Genomic DNA, 23,140 nt, shown 5'->3' on the forward strand with positions numbered 1-23,140 from the left:
TGATGACTCTTGTGGAAAGGTGAATTGTTCAGACTGGCTGTCGAGTTTGCGCGGACACACGAACATGTGTGCAAACTTCAGTGTCTCTGTGTGGAATCGAGTCCAAAGCTTGTGAGTCGACTCTGGATTCTCAGACGCCCGGAGTCGCAGAATCGGCTCTTTTTTGTATCGACTCCCAGCTCCAGCTCTGCGTGTTTTGCAGGAGCTCAGGTGTAGTTTGCCTGTTTGTGGCCTCAGAGCTAACACTGCCTTCTAATCGCCTTCCATACTGAACAATTACCTTATTAATGAGTCCGGACTGCACCCTAACAGTGTTAAAGCTGTCTGTGAGAATGTGTGCCAAACCATGGCCTGATGGGCACTGAGTGGATGTAATTTTCTTGTTGTGTGCCCTTCATAAAACTCTGTGTATATAAATTTGTAACAGTGACAATATTATTATTATTATTATTATTATTATTATTATTATAATACAGCGACTAAGCACGCATTTATTCCATGATGGTCTAAGCTGGTTAATGCTGGTGTGATGCTGGGTGAGCTGGTCACCCAGTATGATCATAGTGAATGACCAGCATACCAGCATCCAAAACACTGCATGCGCTATTTTTGCTGGCGATCAGTATATTTACTGTGATTGCTGCTGACCAGCAGATCAGCGTCCAAAACACAGCATATGCTGGTTCTGGTCTATGCTGTTTTTCTAGCAGGGGGAGGTTTGTGTTCTATACCTGTTTGGGATTGTTGGGGGAATGTAGAATGTTCTTCCTCATTCACACTGTTCTAGAATATTCTCCCTCATTCACTTTGGTTCATTCAGGCTGTCAGTTCTTTTTCTGGACATTCGAAGGACAGCTGCAAGAATTAGGATGTTGATGCTTGTCAGCATTCTTTATTCTGTGTTTTTGTAAACAGATCAGCCGTAACATTAAATTCCTTGTTTCTACACTCATTGTCCATCAGAGGTCAGAGGACGCTGCCCACAGGAAGCAGTTAGCTGGATGTTTTTGGTTGGTGGACTATTCTCAGTCCAGCAGTGACACTTAGGTGTTTAAAAACTCCACCAGCACTGCTGTGTCTGATCCACTCATACCAGCACAACACACCCCTGCTGAAAAAGGGCCATTAGAAATGATTGGGATTAAAACCTAAAACCTGTTGCTCTCTAATGGGAATTGGCTTAATGATTTCCAAAAGAGACCACTAGTTTCCTACAGAACACCTTTAGATCCCATTAGGAAACCATCAGATGCATTTAGAATCAGCCATTGGTCACCTATTAAACAATTAGGATCTGTTACATTGTGATGTGAATCCATCAAAAAAGCCAAAACACATTACAAAACCAGCAGGAACCAACAGAAACACTTAATGGTTTCTATGTTATTTTTTCAGCAGGGACACGAACACGCCACCACCACATCAGTGTCACTGCAGTGCTGAGAATGATCCACCACCCAAATAATGCTGCTCTGTGGTGGCTCCGGGGGGGTGTGTGGGGGTGTCCTAACCATTGAAGAACGCGGTGAAAGGGGCTAACAGAGTATGCAGAGAAGCAGATGGACTACAGTCTGTAACTGTAGAACTACAAAGTACATCTATAAGTGGAGCTGATAAAATGGGCAGTGAGTGTAGAAACAGGAGGTCGTTTTAACATTATGGCTGATCTGTGTATATGCCCTCCAGTTCAATTCCGTTCAGTTCAATTCAATTCAACTTTGTTATTATACAAGTACAGCATAATTAAAAGCTTTCTCACTGCTCTCTTAGGTGAAATATACATTGTAAACACAACAGTACAAACATAGACACTGGGCTAACATTATATAAGACTACATAATAAAGGGGAAAATAATGATACAGAAAAAATAAAATGGTATGTTCTAAACTACATAGTATGGGGATATTAGTTTTATACTGATAGTGAGACACAGTACAGTTCCAATGTGTAGTGCAGTAATGAAAAATACCTTTAGTTATGTGCAGCTGTGGCCAAGTGAATCACCTAAACCTACAGTCAACATTTGACTCAAAATCTTATACTTCACTTAGTATTGATTGGTGGATTCAGTTTATCGCCAGTGACTCCAGCAAAGATTCCTGGGTGCGTCAAGAAGACCACTCATGCTATGCTGATCATTCTTAACCTCTTTGGAGATTCAGACAGTTTTTGGAAGGTCTGAACCAGGCCTGGAGCTGAAAACGTGGGCCTGCAGGCCCCTGAAAGCTGGAATGGGCAACCACATGAGATCTAAAGGAAGAAGCTGTAAGTTAGTGATTCCTTCAAAAGCCATACTCTTCATTTAAAAGTTTTGTTCAAAAGTGATTCTTCGTCTGTCTTCTTTTTTATTGTTTAAGCTTCTGCTCACAGGCCTAATTATGCCCATGATGTAAGGTGGAAATAGCTAAGCTTTGCTCAGTGCTAGGTGAGGGAGGGGCTGAGGTACACATACAAAAGACCTTTTCAGTTGGAAATGGGGCCTGGCACACTTACTCACCCCATACTACTCTCTCAAAAGCTCTCTTTCACTCACACAGTAGGAGGTGTCCAGATCTGTTCAGCTTTGTAGTACGTACAACCCCATAGCCTTCCTCATGCTGCAGAGCTCCTCCGAAATCCAAAGTTTCCATTTGGATGAGCAAGCAATGAGCCATTCGTAGTTCGAATCAAATATCCTAAAGACAGCAGAGCTCAAAGCCATCTCCTTCAATCCTGAAAAGCTGCTCTGGAATCTAAATCATGGTTTGACCTTTCCCCTGACACGAAGGCCCAGAGTATGAGCATTATTTGTGCGTATTGTTTTTCTTACTCTGAAAGCAACATGCTGTGCTAAATAGGATCTAGGGTAAAGAGCAGATTATTGAGTGGAAGAGTGAGAGAGAGAGAGGTTTTAAAAGCCAAATGTCATTTTGGGGTGTGGGAAAGGCACATGGTTCGGTGGAAGTTCACTGCAAAGCGGAAGGCCTAAGCAGCACAGCTGATGTGTGTTTTAAATTCTGTTAAATGTTGTGTTGTGGCTGTCTGGTCCTGGATCCCTCTCACTGGGGCATGAGTGAATGCGGCCTCTGTGTGTACGTGCATGTGTGTGTGTGTGTGTTCAGGTTGGGTTTGTGTGCACGCAGCCACAGCACCAGTCCTGTGCCATCATCGCTTCCCTCTTTTGTGCCTACACGCAGAGGAAGAAAGGGTGCTGTTCATGGCTCTTTGAAGAAGTGCTTCAGTGTGTGAATGGAGTGTATCTTTCGTTTGGGTGCAGACAGTGACCTTTACCAGCTGCTGTGTGTCATCAGCGCTCCGGGATGGAGGCTGACAGCCACTGCGTGTGTTATTTAGTGCCTTTGCCTTATCTACAGTAGAGTGTGTTTTAGTACAAGTGATAGTGATCAGATTTTGAATCTCACCAGTGAAAGTTGTAGTTCATTTCAACTTATTGAAGTACCCACATACAGTACCCTACAGTATTCTTGTATTTTGTTCTTTTCTCTGAGGTCCATTTTATAACATTTGTCTATGTACCCAGTCACAATGAATTTATGTATGATGATTTTCCCAACCTCTCTTTCTCCTTTAGATTTAAACTAGCTGTGTTTGAGTCTCTACCTTTAAGAGTGGTGTATGTAAATGAGCTCTGTTCTGATTGGCTGCCCTGTATTGTGCCACATTCAAAAAGCAGTCCTGGTTGAAACACATGTTATGACTTCAGTGTAACTGGGCGGGGCTTAACTGCTGTAGACTGAATGGAAGGATGAACATAAATGTGATGGTTTGTGTGACATCACTGCATGGACTGGGTAGTGAACGGCATGTTTTGAAACTTAAGCTACTTCATCAAACACATTTATTTAAACAAAAAAGTGAGGAAAACTCATTTTTACATGATATGGCCCTTTAACTAATTATACTGGCTGTGATCTGATCATCAGTTTACACTGCTATGTTGCTATGTGGCAGTGAAAATAGCTGTTATTAGATCACGGACAAATCAAATAAAGGATTTATAAAATAATATGATAAAATAATTAGCTGCCAAAATTAAGTTTAATTTCTTAAACAAATTCCCAACATTTTTTAGTCTGGATATTTTTTTAATGTGCTTATGTGTTTTATGTGCAATTTTTGCTAAGGTGCTGTTTTCCGTGCGGTGCAGACATTAGCCTTCATCTGTTTAAGTACAACATATATATATATATATAGATATATATATATATATATAGATAGATAGATAGATAGATATGTCACATATATGAACACACAGCATAAAATACTAATATAACAATTATAACATCCTTTTGGCTGCACTAATCTGTGCTTTCCTGAACCAATTCACTGTTTACTTCCTGCTCATCCTTTTTTTCACAGGCAAGGGCCTCATGGATCTTAGTTCTAAATTTGAGTGGGCGTCTCCAGCATTCCAGATTGTAATCGTTTAGTAGGGAGGGAGAATAAAGTAAGAAGAAAAACTGCAGCAGGGGAAATGCAGGGTAAATTACGTTAAAATTGGGAGGTGGGCTGTGATGACCCGAATGTGAAATTTGAATCTGACTTGATATGAGCAGTTGTGCCCCATTGGAAATGTTTTATGTTTCAATCCTGTAGAAGTAAACAGGCTGTTTTGTTTTCTGTGCCTTTAAAACTGATGTATGTAAATTGCTCTGTTCTGATTGGCTGCTCTGTATTGTGCATCATTCAAAAATAAGTCCAGGCTGGAACGCTCCTTATAACTTCAGTGTGAATGGGTGGAGCCTAACTGCTCTAGGCTGAATGAGATAATATGTATATAAATGTGTTGATATTTGTGAAATCACAAAAACAAAATATACTGTTTTTGCAGCTTAATTTCCATATTAACCAGGGGTCTCAAACTCCAGTACAGTTTGCTGTTTCTACTAAATGTACTAAATCTAAATCACATCTACTAAACCTGCTAATTAAGATGAGTTGATTCAAGTGTCTGAGTAGGGAGACCTGTTATACAGACCATAAGGACTGGGCACTTCAAAAAAGTGAGATAAATTGGATTTTCTATGATTATGGACCCTTTAACAGGTAAGATGCTGTCTGACAGACCTGAGAGTGGTCTCAAGTATAGTGCTGGCCATAGTCCTCAGGATGGCTAGAACCACCAGTGCGGTTTCCAAAGCCCATGAAGTCATTGAGTGATGAATGTAACAAAGATCTCTAATTAATGCAATTCTTTTTGAAGGCTGTGGCTCTGATGTAAGCACAGATGCACTTACATGTTTAGGTGACAAAGCAATTTACCGTTTGACAAACCTGCATAGGAAGTAACGCAGACTAATGCATTGTAAACTCCATCTAATGCACTGCACATGCCATGAGTTCCATGGAATAGGCTGCAGCAGAGGCCATTAGGATAACTTTCATAAAGTCACATAAACCAAATGCATGTTATTGATCACATCCTTTTCTTCCGCAAATGGTTCATGCTGTAAACACAGGATGTCCGGAGCATACGTTCTTAAAAAGCCCATTTCATGGATGTTTGGGTTTGCTTTCAGATGTAAATACTGAGTTTGCTTTCAGATGTAAAAACTGAGTTTCAAAACAAGTCTTCTCTCTAGATTATAAAATCCATATATGCAAATAAAGCTGCAAAAACAGTCCAATTTAAATTACTTGTTTTTGTGACATCACAAAAACCAACACATTTACATAAACCCACCTACTCATCCATCAGCAGTTTACCCCCTCCCATTCCTTTGGAAGTGCTTTAGCCTGTACTGCTTTTTGAAGGATGCTAAATACAGAAAGACCAATCAGAACAGGGTCATTTTCATATATCAGTCTTAAAGACACAGTAACTGAAACAGCCTGTTTAATTCTGCAGGGCTATATTTTGAAATATTTGTTAAAAATATATTTTTGAATATAAACATTGTAAATGTGGGGTTTATATAGTCTGGGGAAAAAATAAAATACAAGAGAAAAAGTGAGATATATGTCAGTTAAATTCTGAGGGCCCATACTGAACCTGTCCAGTTGGAAATGTTGTATGGGGTAGTTGTTTATTAAATGCAGTGTTAATGAGTGCAAATTTGTACAAATCTGTATTTTTGGTCAGGTAAACATTTCAGCCATTTATTTGACTCAGGCATTTTTTTGTCAGGTGACACATGCAGAGAACATCGGCGCGCACTGTTTTACAGCCCTGTTTTGTTCACTCTGCTCAGAGCATTGTACTGCATATCCCCAGCACCTGTTCAACTGGGATAATCTTACCATTGACATAAACAACATGGAATTTTTTGCTCATTCTCTGCACATGGCACATGGCTGCCTGCATGTTATTATGAAAGTGTCTTAGGTCTCTCTCTCTCTCTCTCTCTCTCTCGCTTGCATTGAATGTGTCCGGGTGTAATTTGAGTGTAAATAGAAGAAAATACAACCAACTTCTAGGACTAACCTTAGGATGTGTGGAAAAAGTATCCCTGCAGATTTTCCAAAAAACTGAAAGAAAGAAACTAAAAACAAGTTTCCCAAAAGGAATGGAAGCTGCAATAAAGGCAACGTGTGGACAAACTAAATACAGAAAAGATGATATATTTAGTTGTTGAGGCTTCTGTGCAGTGTTCAAATTGTGGCAGTGTTCTTGGGGGGGGTCCACTAGTGGAAAGTCTGACTTTGGGGTGACCTATATATTGTGCGTTTATGTATTTTCACAATGCACTTTTGTAAGGTTTACACCCTGTAGTTTCTCACAGAAGTACAATTGTGTAAAATTCTGGTCATATACTGTTGTGTGTAGGTGCTGTAGACTGTACGGTTACGTTATAAATTGGGGCTGAGCGAGTGTGTACAGTTTATCCAGAGAGAGTAATGTAATGTTGACTATGATGAAAACTTAAAAAGACGGCTGTCACCTCATGTAGGGCATTTATTTTGTCAGAAAATAAAAATTTTGTTCAAGGAAATAATACAGGACCCCACTAGTTCAATTTTGTCTCTCTTATGGGGGTCCCTTCACTCTTAGGGGAGGTTTGGGACCTCCCCACCCCCCCTCCTTCTGTGTAATATATTATGTGCTTTTATATATATGGATGCAAGTTGTGTTGATGATACAGTTAGTTGTATTTATGATTTATGATAAATCAAGCTCTCTCTTTCAAGCTCTTGGTTCTTACTTCTCACATTTTGTAATAAGTGAAGTGTTTATGTTAAAACACGTACACTCTGTACATTATAGTCTCATTAGAAAGTACATTCACAACATACAGAGAGAATGTGAGGTCCAGATAAACACAGTGGTGTTACAGTACCCCTCCACCCCCACCTCCTCCGTGCGCAGTATCTTTCCCTTGAGCTCGTGTGTTTTTTTCCCCTCCACAGCGGAGGGCTGTTTGCTGAGGGTCCCACCTCGCGGGCACTGAGCTCTTTTCAGAACTTCACGACGTGTGAACAGCTTAACGGAGCGGAGAGCAGCGCTGCTTTAACTGGGAGAGCACGTGTCCTTCGCTATTCGCTCCCGGGCCGGTGTGTCCAGCACAGCTGACTGAGGGTTTGGAGCAGAACTTCATCCGCGTGTGCGTGTCTGTGCTGCTCTTCCTCGCGCTGTTCGCCCCCAAACACTTCTCGCCATGAAGTGCTCGCGCTCCTGCTACGGGCCGGCGCGGCTCGCCGAACTTTTCCTGACGCGCTGAAGTCACAGCTGGAACGGCTGGATCGCGATGGTTCGCGCGCGCTTCTGCTCCCGCGGCTCCGTGCTGCGCTGAAAGCGGCATGCAAACTTTTCACGCGCGCTGACCGAAGCCATGGCTTTAACCAACGGCTCGGAGTGACTTTTCGCGCGCTCGTCTGACTCTTTCACTATCGAAAGGCGAAGGGAGCTGTAGGACTCGCTCGTGCGCGCGCACCCCCCCATAAATCACTCGGACGCTTATGGCGGAGTTTCATTTGCCCGGTTGAGGCTTTGTTTCCGCACAGCCATGCTGGGAAGCCCCTCCAATAACGGCGGCGTGAGGATGCTGGCGCCCCCGGGCCCCGGCGACGACAGGCGCGTGGAGTTCGTGGCCCTGGCCGCCGTGCACGCGGACCGGAGCGAGCCGTCGAGCCCGGAGCGCGCGCAGCCGCCGTCGCAGCGCACGGGGCTGCTGGGAACGCCGCTGCCCGTGCCGCCGGGAGCGCGCGCCGCCGCCTCGGCGTCCAGCAAGCGTTACAGGAAGCTGCAGAACTGCCTGTACAACGTGCTGGAGAGGCCGCGAGGATGGGCCTTCATCTACCACGCGTTCATGTGAGTCACCTCTCATCAGCAGCCTGAGTCCAGCTCTGCACTAACTGAGATGGTTCTTCAAGAGTTCTTTAAGAGAGGCAGTGGTGCTGTTTCTGTTTAGAACCATATAGAACTATATAGAACAATTTCATGCTTGAAGAATGGAGAATGTGTTGTATATGGTTCTATATAGAACCTTTCTGAAAATGGATGTCGCACCAGAAAAAAAGGGTTCATCGTTACAGTAGCAGAACTCTGACACTCTCCATCAGTCTAAAGAACCATTTCACCATGCACAGAACCTTTAAAGGATGCAGTGGTTCTATATAGAGCTCATCATTCCTGCTAGATCCATTTCCTTTACTAAAGAACCCTTGAAGAACCATCTTTCTTGAGCGTGTACTGTACACTGCTCTGACCCCTGTGTGGTACTTTTTGGCGAACATTAGCGACAAACTTTATGTAAGTCTCGAGTCAGGAGGCAGTTGAGCTCTTGAACTGAACTGAGCACCTGCTACACGCTGACCTGGAGCTACGAGGCTGAAATCGGCTTCCTGTCCGCCAGTCTCTTTCGAATTCTCCGTTCCACCTTAAATGGTGCAGCAGTTACGTTCTGGCGCCAGTACACTTAAGGTGGAACGGAAAAATTCCAATTCGAACTATAATCACGTGTTAACTTGAAGTAAAAGCAGCCAGTAAACACCAACCTGAGTAAATGTAAATAAAAAATGTTGAACTCCCTTCAGAACTGCAGTGGATCTACTCAGAATATTCAGAATCTCCTAGAACAGCAACTGAAGTTAGTTCTGCTCTGTTCTTCTCTTCTTTTTGGGTCCCCTTGATCTAAAATGAGGTGCTGAAGCTGCGAGAGGTGTGAGCAGCAGCAAAGCCTCCAGCTCCTGATCCAACAGAGCAGAATGAAATGAACCCCAAAAGAGTTTCAGACCTAAATGTGAACTACTGAAATGTAACTGAGGACTTTCCCTCCAATGTGCTTGAATATCATTGTCATTCGAAAATGTTTAGAAGTACAAATTCATTAAAATGTTAGCCTGGAGCTGAGGAAAAGTAACTGGTTCCTACCCACCTCTTTTTGGAGTCACTTTTGGAATTGGAAAACCCCCAACTTTTACTGCGCCATCTTAAGCCTTGATGCATTTTGCTAATTCCTGTGCAGCAAAGCTAATCAAAGTTGCACTTCCTGCATAACATTTTTGGGCATCTGCTGATGTTTTGAATCAACACCTCCCTTCAAAGTGGCGTGTGTGGAGTGAAATAAAGGAACAAAGCAAAGAGGCTTTATTCTGACACACCACACAAATGAAATCTGCACCCCATTGTTTACTTATTTTAGCATCATAAGGACATTAAAAGCTAAGAAAGTAGACTTACACTTTATTTGTGAAACCAGTTCACACTGAAAAAATACAGTACATTTAACAGTAAACCTTCAGTCTATTTACAGGATTACATTTTAAGGAATTTTACAGTAGTATTATCCAAAAATTACAGTAAATTCATTTACAGTAAAGTAGAGTTACCAGACACATACTGTAAATTTGTAAAGAAATTAAAAAAAACATTGAGTTAATAAAACTTACAGAGAAATATTACACATTATTGAATTCCAGCTATTTACAGATTTTTAAAGCCAACAGTATAATCACTCTGCTAAATACAGTAATGCTAATCTGTTCATCACACCTTATACACAAGACATTATATGCACTTATAGCAGTCTTTATGACTGTAAAGCTGGCAGTGTGTTTTTATGCACCAAAAAGTCATAATTCATTTTATATGTGACCATTTTCCAACGTCTTTGTATCCCTTAGAATGAAACAGGCTTTTAGTGGCCATTTAAGGCTTGTGTATGTAAATGAGCTCTGTTCTGATTAGTTATCCTGTATTGTGCATCATTCAAAAAGCAGTTTAAGTTAAAATGTTCCTTATAACCTCAGCGTGAGTGGGCGGGGCTAAACCGTAGGTGGGAAAATCAGTTTTCCACAATGTCGGCCCTTTAAACACAAAACACCATCATTTTGGAATATCAAAAGGCGAAGTGGATTGAAAATGTCTTTAGGTTGAAATAATATGTGAAAAAAAGACGAAAGGGAGAGGAACTATGGATGACGAAATAAAGAAATTAACAAAACCACAAAGAATACTGGACTGCACAAATAACCGCTCACTTCCCCAAAGTATTCTGTGAACAACAGCTTACGGTAATTACTGTAAAGTCTGACAATTTTAGTTCTATTACAAGAAGATGTTGTAGACTACTACACATTATTAACAGCATTTTACAGTGTAAATATAGTTTTAGGCGTTTGTGTAGTCTAATTAGGCCTACATGTGAGTTGTATCACAGGGCCTATTGTGCAAGTATGGTCTTGTTGGATTCACATTGTGTTCTTAAGGTAAATTTTTGGATTGATATGATGAAAAAACTTTGCATGTTACAAATGGCTGATTGAGTTGGAGTGTCTATGGTAGAGTTTCTACACCTTTGTTTTTCTTTCATCCACTTGGCACACTTATCAAAGCAGAGTGGTTTAGATTATATATCAGTCAGCAATTACTGTACATTTCACCGGCCTATTAGGATCATGTCTGCTGCAGTTAAGAGCATATCAATCTGAGATGGCATAAACAGAGTGATGGCTGGCATGCACGAGTGAGAGTGCAAATGTAGTCCACTGCAAACATTTAAGTCAGTTGTAAGGTAATGCAACATAGTGTCTAATGTAGCTAACTGTTATTACTATTAAAGAGGTTAAATCCAATCGCGGTATAGTGCATGTGTTTGTTATTGTATATGACCTTTAATCGTCTAACAAGTAAACATTGTTTATGCTGTGTGAATCACCGCAAGGGTAAACAGTCGCTTTGAATGTGATTACTTTTTGTTAGCAAGTGCAACACGTTGCTGTTATGCTGTGATTTTCCCTTTATGATCTCCACACAGAGCTTATCAGAGTCTCCCACACCCAAAATCTGTCCTTCATCTAATGCAGCACACTCTTTCACTCAGAAGCACAACACAGCCTAAATCAAGGCTGCTGAGATCGTCTAGAGAGAACCTTAACTTATTTAATTTTTCAGCTCTCAGTTAAATAATTTGAAATTTGATGGAAAAATAAAGCAATACAGCACAAGGCCATGTGTTACAGAAAAGGGGCTGTTAGGCGCAGTGCAAAACATTCTAAAGTGGAAACAAAATGCAAAAATGTTCAAACACGGTACTGTTCAAAAGTCAGAGACCCTTCATTTATTTTATTGTCACTCAAATGGACAGTAAGTATGTTATTCATTTTTCGGTGTCAAGAAAAGGGCAGAAAACATCAGAAAATTACTCAACAATTAAATGTTTGATTTTTAATAATATTTAGTTCATTTATTGCAGCTTCAATTCTTTTTGAGAAGACTTGCTTCCAGTTTTTCAAAGAAATCTGCAGGGATATTTTTCCACACCTCTGAAGTTCAGTCTTAGAAGTTGGCTGCATTTTTTGCTTCTTAAGATCCCAGTAGTCTCAAACACATTCAGTGATGTTGAGGTCTGGACTCTGGGGTGGTCAGTCCACCAGCAGCTTATTTGTTCAATTTCCAATTTTTTCAGTAACAGCTTCTTGGCAGCTGCTCATCCTTTCAGACTCATAGTGCTGAACTGTCTTCTAACAGTGGAAGGATGGAGAGAAACACCCGTGGATTTTTTCAGATCTGAAGCAAGAGTGGAGCTTGATTTTCTCTTCTCTCTCAAAGAGGAAAGCTTTAAGTACTGTTTATCTGATGGTGGCAGTTGTGGTGATCTACTAGGTCTTCCACTGTTGTTAGGAGTCTCATTTTATCTACATCTTCTAATAATTTTAGTCTCTAGTTTTGAAAACTTATGTTTTTTTTTTCACTTTTTTCCTCCTTCCTTATTCAAGTGGATTATCTTGTATCTGTTTTTTCTAAGAAATATCTCCTGAAAATCATTAACTTGGTTGTTTTGACTGGAAATTAAACAAATGAAGGGTGGTCTCTGACTTTTGCACAGTGTTGTAATAGCTGTTCCACTAAGCAGTGTAGTTTGTTAACAGTAGGCAGTGGTTGGCAAACAACATAATAATTTAGAGCATTATCCCAGAATTCAATGACTGTATACAGTCATATGTATGCATATCAAATATTTTACAGTGGCCTCAAATATGGCTCAGCCAATAACATTTTAGAACCAGATAATCAGGAAATATTTTGTGCTCTTAAAAGAATGATTCATCAAAATGTCAAATGTACACAATTTACCCCAAATGCACCCAATCAGCCAAGACGTGTTTAGTGTCCAAAGTTTGCTTCCTTAGTTTTACACTAACAGTCTTGGTCTAGGTAAGTCTAGATGACATAGATTTATATTATATTAGTTTTGTGGCTCCTGTAAATTCAAAATGGCTGATTGGCTGCATGTGGTGTAAGGTTTAAACATGATGTTTTCCTTTAAACTTTTAAACCCTAAAAGCCCATATATGGTCCCACAAATATGTTGTCACTTTTACTTACACTCTTACTTAACTACATAACTTACATTTCGGTTTTCCAGTACTTAGCAAATAATTCCTTGTAGTTTCTGAATGATTAGTCTTCAATGGTGAAATGATGCGTCTGCAGCCTTAGGGGTAAATGATGAATTGGTCCTGTGGTGGTCTTCTTCTGATGTAACTAGATTCTACACATCTACGCTTAATCATACTGCTCTGTAACTCAGCTGTAAACTTACAGTGAGTCTAATATAGGACGTGTGCAGGTAGTCCTGATTATCAAGCTGCTATTGATGCTGAGAGTTGAGATGCTGTTGGACTGTCAGCTCAGCGAGACAGGTTTTCAGTTCTGCTTGACTAAAGAGCAGTTACATCTGTGCTTAGTCACCGATATTTGTCCACCATGTGTTGGTAGTTCAAACTGTATGATGGTGGTCAGTGTTACTAAAGGGTCTTGCCCTTTATCCGTGAACAGAAAGACTTCAGTCTGCTGTGCTTCACCCACCAGAGTTTAAACAAGCGCTGCTGTCTGTCACCATCTGTTTACATCAGAGGGAAACCCAAGAGGGGACAGCATTCTCTCTCTCTCTCTCTCTCTCTCTCTCTCTCTCTCTCTCTCTCACTCACACTTTTTCATTTCTTTCTCTCTCTCTCTCACGCTTTCTTTCACGGTCTCTAATTCTCACTCAATATCTCTTTTTATCACTCTCTTGCTTTCTCTTGCTTTCTTTCTCTCTCTTGCCCTTTGTCTCCTCCCTGTCTTTCACTCTTTGTCACTCCTCTCTCTCTGACTCTCGCTTTCCTTCTCTCTCTCACACACTCTCAGTCTCTGTCTCTTTCTCACTCTCTTCCTTCTGTCTATCACTCTTTTTTGCTCTTGCTCTCTCTCTCACTCTTGCTTTCTTCCTCTCTCTCACTCTCACTCTGTGTCTCTTTCTGACTTTCTATGTTCCATTTTCTCTATCTTTCACTCTTTTTGTCACTTTTGCACACTCTCGCTTTCCTTCTCTAACTCTGGCTCTCTGTCTCACCCTTTTTAGTTTCTTTCTCTCTCTCGATTTCTTTCTCTCTCACTTTCTCTCTCTTGTTTTTGGAATTTCTCTAATTTTCTCTTAATATCTCTTTCTCTCACTCTCTTGCTTTGTCTTGCTTTCTTTCTCTCTCACTGATTCTCTGTCTCTCTCACCTTTTTTCTGTCTCTTCTCTCTCTCTATCTTTCACTTTTTGTCACTTTTTCTCTCACTCTCACTTACTCTTCTCTTTCTCTCTCTCTCTCTCAATCTCTCTCTCTCTCTCTCTCAGTATGTCGTCACTGTCAGAAAGAAATCTTGTATCTCCATTTTTGTACATAATTTGAAAATACAAGCTGCCCTTTTAAATTATGTTACAAAAACATGATGAATGGGCCGATAGAAATGATCTAAATTTATTTGGAATAAAACCTCATGACATTAACTTACACTGAAAGCTAAGTGGCCAGACTTTCTCCTGAAAAGTTACTAGTTTGGAGATGAAGGTTTTGCTCCAGCAGTGACGATTTGTTTCTCCTTCTGTCATACACACATAAACTCCGTCATAAACTCTAATTTACGTTCTGTATTATTTCACGTGAAATTTTTATTATAGAGGAATTTCAAGCATACATTTCCGTGATCACAAGCTCACGCTGAGCATGCAGAGTTACCGGATTGTGTTGGCATTAGTTGAGAGGTTCTCATGGTCACTCTCCGTTTAAAGTTCTCGTGTTTCAGACTCTGTCACCACTGCTCGGCACCACAAAAGGACCATAACACGAAAACCACCATATGGTGCTCATGCAAGTGTTTGAACAGACTCTCTAACAACTATTTCTACACTACACTACAGTGTTTTAGAAACCAGAGCTGTGGAAGTTTGAACTGACTCGGGGCTTATGTGGTGTGAATGAGTTGTTTGCTCCTCTAATCACAATGATTTGATTGCAGCTCTTTAGGAAAAAATGAAGTGCATCATGAAATCTCAGATTTTACCACAATTCAACTTTGATTTGACTTGATTTGTTTTAGACAATGCAGAATTATTTTTACAAATGCATAGCTTCACAGTCTGGTCACTGGTCTGTTGAGCTATTCATGCAAAGGTAGAATACAGAACAATGCACAAAGTGTTTTTTGTTAGTTTGTTTTAATTTTTAAGTTCAGTAATGACCCAAAATTTTATTTTGGCCCTAAAAATCTTGACCTTTATTGAATATTACTATAATTGATTGTGATCGGTTCGAACATTCCAAAATCGATGCAGTTGAAGTACTACATTCAGATCAATGCATCTCAATCACATTTCTCAGTGACACATTTTTATACCTTTGTTTATGTTTGTAAAGAAGATCCAAGTCCTTTTTTGCCCCATACTTTACTGTGCAAAGGTCAGAGACCACCCTTCCTTTAATTTCTGGCCAAAATGCCCAAGTTATAATTTTTTCAGGAGCTGTTTTCTGAGGAGATGGATATAAAATAATCCACTTGCATAAGGAAGGAGAAAGTCAAAGGAAGATGCAGAAAAACAGGAATTTCCAAAACTGGAATTCAAAAAATAGTTGAAAGATATAGAGAAAATTGGACTCCTAACAACTTTGCAAGACCCGGTAGACCGCCATCAGTAAACAGTACTGAAAGTGTTCATTTTGAGAGAGAGGAGAAGATCGAGCTCCACTCTTGCTTTAGATCTGAAAAACAGGAGCCACTGTGTCCACGTCCGTCCTTCCACTGTGAGGCAGCTCAGTGCCATGAGTCTGAAATGTTAGACGTCAAGAAACTGTTACTGAGAAAAGTAAATAGGCAGAAAATAAGAACATTAGCAATTCAAACAAGAATCTGCTGGCCACCCCAGAGTCCAGTCCTCAACATTACTGAATATTTGTAAGATTACTTGATTGGTGAATAGAAAATGCAGCCAACTTCTAAGACTGAACTTTGGAGGTAGAAAAACATCCCTGCAGATTTCTTTGAAAAACTGAATGCAGGTCTTCTGAAAAGAATGGAAGCCATGCTAAAGACAGAGTGGACACACTAACTACTGAAAATATTGAAATTATAATTATTTGTTGAGGCTTCTGTTTTCTGCTTTTTTCCTGTTGCTGAAAAAGAATAACCTGTACTGCAGTTTTGACTGGAAATTCACGAAATGCAGGGTGGTCTCTGACTTTTTCACCATACTATCTATGCAGACCAAGTACAGTGACCAAGTTCAGTCCACCTGAGATCTTGTCATGACAGATGATTCTCCTGGCTTTGCTCAGAAGTAAATGTTAATGGTTGGAATTAGCTCCTTGTAAATGAACTGCTGGGAATTGGTGCTACTCTAGCAGAGCTCCGGCCTGTGAGGCTCTGAAGTGAAGTGTCTCTTGATCACTTAATTGATTCTGCAATTAAGCACGCAGTGTAAATGTCTCCACCGCTTAATTAGGCCTGTGAGTGGGGAGCAGCTGGAGGGGGTCTTCTTCTCTCAGGGTGCCGCTTTTTGGCACGGCTGCTGGAACAGGAAAGATGAAGTGGCGGTTTCTTCACGCTAGCCCACTCTCCCCCCACCTCCCCTGAGTTTCAGCTGTTGCATGAAAAACTCAGCTTCTCACAATGTTTAGCGTGTCCTTCAATTTAAAAGAGCTTGTGAGTCGAGATGGCCCATGTTTTGACTAAAGCTCCAGCAGTGAAAAAGTCGTGTCTAAGAGACTGGAACAAAGTACGTAGTTCTGTGAATTTCGATTGGGTAAACGTGGTGTCGTTAAAGCAGATCAGGCTGAGAACACCTGCTGTTCTTCCAGAAAATCCTCTGCTGACAAATTCCTCTAGTTGCGAACCTGATACGTTGCTAGGACATGAGTGGGAGTCTTTACGCTTCACAAGGGTCTAAACAAAGGCCTGGCAGCCTGTAAAAGGGGCACTTTTTATGAAAAAAAAAAGCCCCACATTTTTCACCCTGCAGATTCTGGACCAGTACAGCATGTGGGCATCTTGAGCAGAGCTGGGAGAAAATTTTAGCCGTTTTCTCTTTACAACTCAGTGCAATGTTGATGTTTAGAGTGTCTAGAATGTGAGAGCTTGTTCTGTAAACTGAGCAAATGTCTGCCATACAGCTTGAGCAGGATCAAAACTCTGGCCTCTGGCCTCATCCATTTCCCCTCACGCCACATATAGAAAATCACATGGTTACTTTAACTGACCCTTAACATTCAAGGCTTCTTCTAGGTCTCCTACTGTTCCTCACACTACAGTGGGCTATAAAAAGGGGGGTGGTGGTGCTAAGTGCTCTTGAATAGCAGGACAAAAGACTTATGGAATCCCAAGTGGAGCAGGGACTAATGTTTCTGATACCTGCTCTTATGACCCACAGTGCCCTGAAACGAGAAAGGACATTGTTCAGTGACCGTAGCACGAATAAGTAAAGGTTAAAAAAGCACACTGTTTTTAGTTGGAGTACGCTTTTACTTTGCTAACTGTATAAAAGCTGGGATTAGTGTGTATAGAAAAATGACTTCATAAAATGTCCATTTAATTTTGATACTTAAGTATATTTTAAGTGTAAGTATTGTAATACTTTAGTTTTATTCTTAGATTCTTACTTGGGCTCGTTAACAAAGTCACGTTACATAAGATATTGCAGTTATAGGTTTTTTCTGCATTTACTCTGGTCAAGGACTTCTTACACCGCTCTATACAGTGTACAGAGTTGTAGTTTGAAAGGAATCATTCAGAAAAAGAGAAAAACAGACCATTTCTCCCTTCCTTTTGGATTTCATATTTGTTTTGCTATCAGATTCATTCCCAAACTTCACAGAGTGAGCCAGAAATAACTGCAAGCCCAGAACTCCCGCTCCATCTCTCAAAGTGCTGCACACATCGCCTGAATTTAAGTTAATAAATATATAAAAATGAACACGTGCTCACTCAGTACAAACACAGCCTTGTACAAAGAGGAACTGCGTGTATAAGAGAGGCCTTAGTGCTCGCTGTGCTGTTATGCTGTTTAATAATGCATTGTTTGTGCTTTTAAAGAAATTACTCAGCAATCACTAATCCGATCAGTGTAGGACCCTCTTCTCTAGGAAGGTCATCGATTTTCCACCGGGGTGGCGATTGCCTCGTCAGGTCCGGCCTGGGCTTGATATTATCCAGAGATCCGAGAGCCAGAGTGCCATAGTCAGGTCATACTCTGAGCGTGTTCACCAGACTTAAGCGTAGTAGTGCCTTAACATGCAGACACAGTCAGACATTGTATTTTTGGAAACTGTATGGTCATCATTGATGTGGACTTGACCATTTTGTAGACATTTGGTTGTTTAACCCCTTAAACTCTACACAGTTCTTTAAAGCCATAGAACCATTTCTGATTCACTAAAGGACCTTTCAGTTTTTTTGTAAACAACCTTTCAGTTTTTGTAAACAGCATTTGTGTTTTTTTTCTTTCTCGTAAACAAGATGTTCAAGTATGAAGAACCTACAGAAAAGGTTCTGTATCAGTGGTCAACCCTGGTCCTGGAGATCTACCTGTCTCAACTAACTATCTTCTTCAAAGGTCCTTGACTGACTGGATTCCATGCATTAGTTTTAGATAAAGGGAGGGCATCATGTTAGAGTCAGGCTGGAAGTAAACTCAGGATGGTAGATCTGCAGGAGGAGTGACCACTGTTCTCTTCCAAAGGAATATTTTTCCATATGTCCCTATAAACCATATGTCCAACCCAAGAACTATTCAGGAACCTTTAAGAGTGTAAGCTTATTATTCAGTTATTAAAAGTGACATAACTAGCATCTAATAAGCTTCATTGTGAAATAAATTCATGGGCTCCACATATGAAAATGACCTTGAATTAATTTTAAAAAGTGCACTTTTTTGTTGGTAATTTAAGCAAATTTTATTAGTATGTTATTAATTTCTTAAACTCTGAGACTTTTTTGTAATGACATCCTAAGTATAATTATTCAATAATTACATGGACAGTTTAATTACGTTATTGTAGCTAGCCTTGATTCTTGCTTGTAAAATTGCAGAGGTAGAATTTTAAGAGGCCCAGTAAAGTTGTTAGAGGGCCCGTGGACACTGCGTAGAAGATCTTAAGTATTAACCATGAGTTAAGTGTTTAAATAAATAAAATAAATAAATAAATAAAGCTGTACATTTGAATCTAAAGTTTACAACTGTCAAAACTGAAGTGCTGAAAGTTTACAATTATTGATTTTCTTTACTTTCCACTGCAACATTTCTCTGAATAGATTTTAGCAGTTCTCTTAAGGTAAAGAGGAAAACTTAAGGGCAAAATTTACTTATGATGTTTTATACTAGAGGCCACGGGTCATTACCATGTCACACATGATGTGGGCCTCAATGTGCACTGCTGGTAGTTACAGTTCTAGTTATTAATATTAAAGCTTATTTTCTTGCGATGTCTATGAATTATTCAGTGTCTACATGTTAAAAATGATTTGATATTTTAACTCAATAAAGTCAGTAACCTGGATTCCATAAAAATTCATTAGGCCTCTAATAGTAATGTAACAGAACAATTATTGGAGGATTACAATCTGTTAACTTATTATTTAACGTTTTATTAAATTAAAATTTTATTTCAGCATGGTCACTTATGTTTTAAAGTTAGAACGGCAAATGAATAATTTGTTATTATTAATTTACTGATGTGTAAGTAAAATAATATAAAAATGAAAGAAAACGTGATCTTTACAGAGGGGTTAAAATGGTTTAAGGGGTTAAAATGGCAGGTTTTTAATTTTCTGTTCTATCTAGGATGCTTTTAATAATGCATCCACTGAAGCACGTATTGAATGCCCAAAACTAGGAACGAACCATCCGCATAATCTGTTATCCCTCTCTCTGACCCTTCAGGGCTGCTTGTTTGACTCATGCTCGACTCTCCATGCATTCAGGACAGATTTTCCAGTGTGCATGTGTATTTTCTCCTGTGTGTAACGCCGTGCCGTCCTGCCATATTAACGTATCCCACCATTTAACTTTTTTACGATACGATCAGGTGAGGTCAGTGAAGATGGATTCTGTTTATGAGAGCATCGGCTTAAACCCTCATTATTTATAGATGGAGGAAGAGATGGACCGCAGCGCTCTCTCCACAGCTCCTGTCCACACAACGGGAGATGATACACAGCCTGTCAGACTCAGGCATGGTCCAGACCTCCGGCCGGCTACCCTAATGAGCCTTGAATATCACGCTGGCCTGAAGGGCGGCCAGCAGAGGCGGTGAATTACAGGTGTGTGAGTGTGGGGTGGACGTAGCACGGAAAGCTCAGGTCAGTGGAGTGGAATGTGTCACCCGGAAGCCTATAAATACAAGAGAAGTGCTCTTAGCCCACATGAGCGTGTGCTGACTCTACTGCTCTCTCACTCACTCAGACTGAGCTCTATCACGATTACCACAACAAGCACAAAAGTGTAGACGTGGGCCTTAATGGAACTGAACTGCCTGTAAATCTGCTACATTTTTGCCCTGTTATTTAAGCATTCTGATATAAAGAGGCTGACACCTCCTGGCTGGCACTTTCTATTTATTGTTAACCATTAAAATGTGCAGTTAATACAAGAATAAATAGTTTTATATTGATTATTTCTGACTAGTAGCTCATTGAAACAAGTGGAGAAGTTCTACTGAAAGTGCAGATTCTAAACTTTTGTGTTACTACATCTATGTTTATAAGCAGCTCCAGAATGTAAATGTAATTTGTTATTTAACTATGTCATTAATCATGTAATTGTGTAATATTAATGGTATTAATAATAATAATTTTTATTGGCCTTTCTCACACTCAAGGTAGCTGTACAATTACAATTGAACCCTTGCACCCCTGTCTAATTTAATGTTTGAGATGTGTGGACTGTGCAGTCAGCAGTTATCTAAAACAAATAAAATATATTTAGAATTGCAACAGTATCAAATTTACATTTCACATTATAATTACACATCTAATAAACCTTCAAATATAAGATAAGCTAGAGATGTCCACATGGCAGTAGTTTAGCATAATAACAGCTTCACCAGAGATGTTATGAAGGAGGAGACTGGTCACTAGTTGAAATATGAATGGGAAAGCTTGTAACACTAAACATGGGTTCTGTTTGTGGGGAATGTCCCACCCTTCAAGTAAAAGAGCCAATCCGCTTGTTGGTTACGCTGCGAACGAAGAACAATCGAGCGGAGAAGGATTGAGCGGGGAAGGATCGAGCGGGGAAAGCGCCTCTCGCTGTAGAGATCTGCACAATAACTGTTTTGAAACAGTAATTTGGCCTTTAATTTTGAGTATTTAGGTCTTGTCCCAATTATAGAGATAGAGAAATGGTCTTGTATAGCTGGAAATAACTGCCTGGCAGTGATGCAAAGATGGCCGCCGAGTGAACCGACTTCACTATAAAGACTTTGCCTTCACACACCACAACACAGGTATGATCCCAGCAAAACACAAGTTTAGTGGGCAAATACTGCATTCAGCTTTGCTCTGAAGTGGAGCAGAGCTCGGAATTACGACATTTACAACCTCTGCGTTTGTTCTACAAAGTGGGAAAAACTTGTTATGAAAGCTGGTAGCCAGCTAGCCAACTAACAGTGATATAATTGATAGCTGTAAGATGTATTTACCTGCTCAAAACAGTGAACTTCATAGTCAAAGGTATAGATTTAAACACTATGTGTGTTGACTAAAGCAATTCTCATTTAAAAGTAGAGAAGTGGTTCTTTATTACTGCTACCTGTGTAACTATTAAAGAAGGAATTTGCAGTTCAGTGGTGTTTTTTTTTTTATTTTTCATAGTCAAAGGTGGGAAATTCCAAGTTACAAGCTTCAGATGAATGCAGCTTAATAAGTTAAATTTATTTTAGCTTTTACTGTGCTCCCAGCTCACCTGCTCAGCTGTTCAAACAAAGGGCTGTATTCCCCAGTCACCAATGGTAAAAGTAGAGCAGTAATAATTATACATAATAATTATTAACAATTTATTGTTCAACATAGTTATTATGTGGTTTAAATCGTGGCTTACAGATACTTAAACATTAGGGAGAGGGAAGAAACTAGACACTAGAATAAACAAAGTGTTGTGCGAAGTGGTAAGTTTCAAGATTCCTAAAGTGGGAGAAGGGAGAACAGTGATGGGTCCTGAGAGGATTTGGGATCACAGCACTAAATTATCTGCCCTCAGTGATGACCATATTGGTGGACTTGAGTGCGTGAGATGAGGTGTTGGGCTGCAGGAGCTCCGAGAAATAAAGCAGGGCAAGGCTGTGTACTGCTTTAAATGTGAAAACCGTGGCTTTATACTTGTAATTGATAGAGAGTTTTGAATGAATGGAGAATTGTAATTGACAGAGAAATAGTTGAATTCTGAATAAGTTAAAGTCAATTTAAAGTTACTGTCCAAAGAAAAATAATATCTCCAAAATAATAACTTTACATAAGAGGGGAAAACATTCTTAACTTTCAATGTGAATTACTGAAAAGAGGTTTTATACGAAGTGTTAATGTTAGTCCAGTCATCATGAAATTTTTACACAATGTAAAGGGCAGCTACTGAGCCCAAATGATGCAGAAAAAAAAACAAAAAAAACAAAAAAACATATATATATATATATATATATATATATATATATATATGTGTGTGTGTGTGTGTGTGTGTGTATATATATATATATATATATATATAAAAATTTAACTGTATTTAAATAATCATGTAATCAAATCAAATACATACCAAAATGACTTAGATTTCTAGGTTAATGTACTACATTAGTTTTCCTATCTTATGTTTGTGTGCTTCAAGTAGGCATTTGAATTTGTTTACCTGATGACTAAGTGAAGAGTGAGGTGCATCATAAAGGGAGAGGAGGTGGAAAAAAAACACTTTCTGCACTTCATCTCAATTTAACCTGCAAGACTGCGTGCGGCTCCCCCCCCCGCCTGCTTTATTGGTTCACAGCAGTGGAGTGTGTAAATTCTGCCCCATTAAAGACCTCCAATAGCCCCTTATTTAGTTATCACTCTCGCCTCCCTCATCTGCTTTACTGGATTATTATCTGTTTTTCTCACACCGTTTGTAATTGAGCCTGAAGCTGCAGAGTGAGCTACAACACACCCTGCTCTTCCCAGCATCTTCAGTGTTCACCCAGCACATAAGGTCCACATTTGGTTTAAATGGCTGGATCAGGGATAAATAAAAGTGCCAAAAAGGGTTGCTTTGAGTGATGCTATAAGAACCACTTTTGGTTCCCTAAAGAACCTTTCTGTGGATTATTCTTTAAAGAATCATTTTGTAAATAAGATGAAGAACCTTTTTAATGTTTAAAGAACTTAATGTAACATAATGTAAAGGTTCTATAAAGATCTAATTAAGGCAAGAAACTATAGG

General features: G+C 39.8%; 1 protein-coding gene across 1 annotated transcript in view; it reads left to right on the forward strand.

Moving 5' to 3' along the window:
* Positions 1-7,944: 7,944 nt before the first annotated feature.
* LOC118804892 (potassium voltage-gated channel subfamily KQT member 4) overlaps positions 7,945-23,140 on the forward strand; it is a 66,944-nt gene continuing 51,748 nt past the window's right edge. Inside the window, exon 1 of the mRNA XM_036565506.1 lies at positions 7,945-8,249. Within this exon, the coding sequence (XP_036421399.1) occupies positions 7,945-8,249 (305 nt within the window). The remainder of the gene's footprint in view (positions 8,250-23,140) is intronic.

Source organism: Colossoma macropomum, unplaced genomic scaffold (assembly GCF_904425465.1).
Source record: "Colossoma macropomum unplaced genomic scaffold, Colossoma_macropomum, whole genome shotgun sequence".
NCBI classification, from domain to species: Eukaryota; Metazoa; Chordata; class Actinopteri; order Characiformes; family Serrasalmidae; genus Colossoma; species Colossoma macropomum.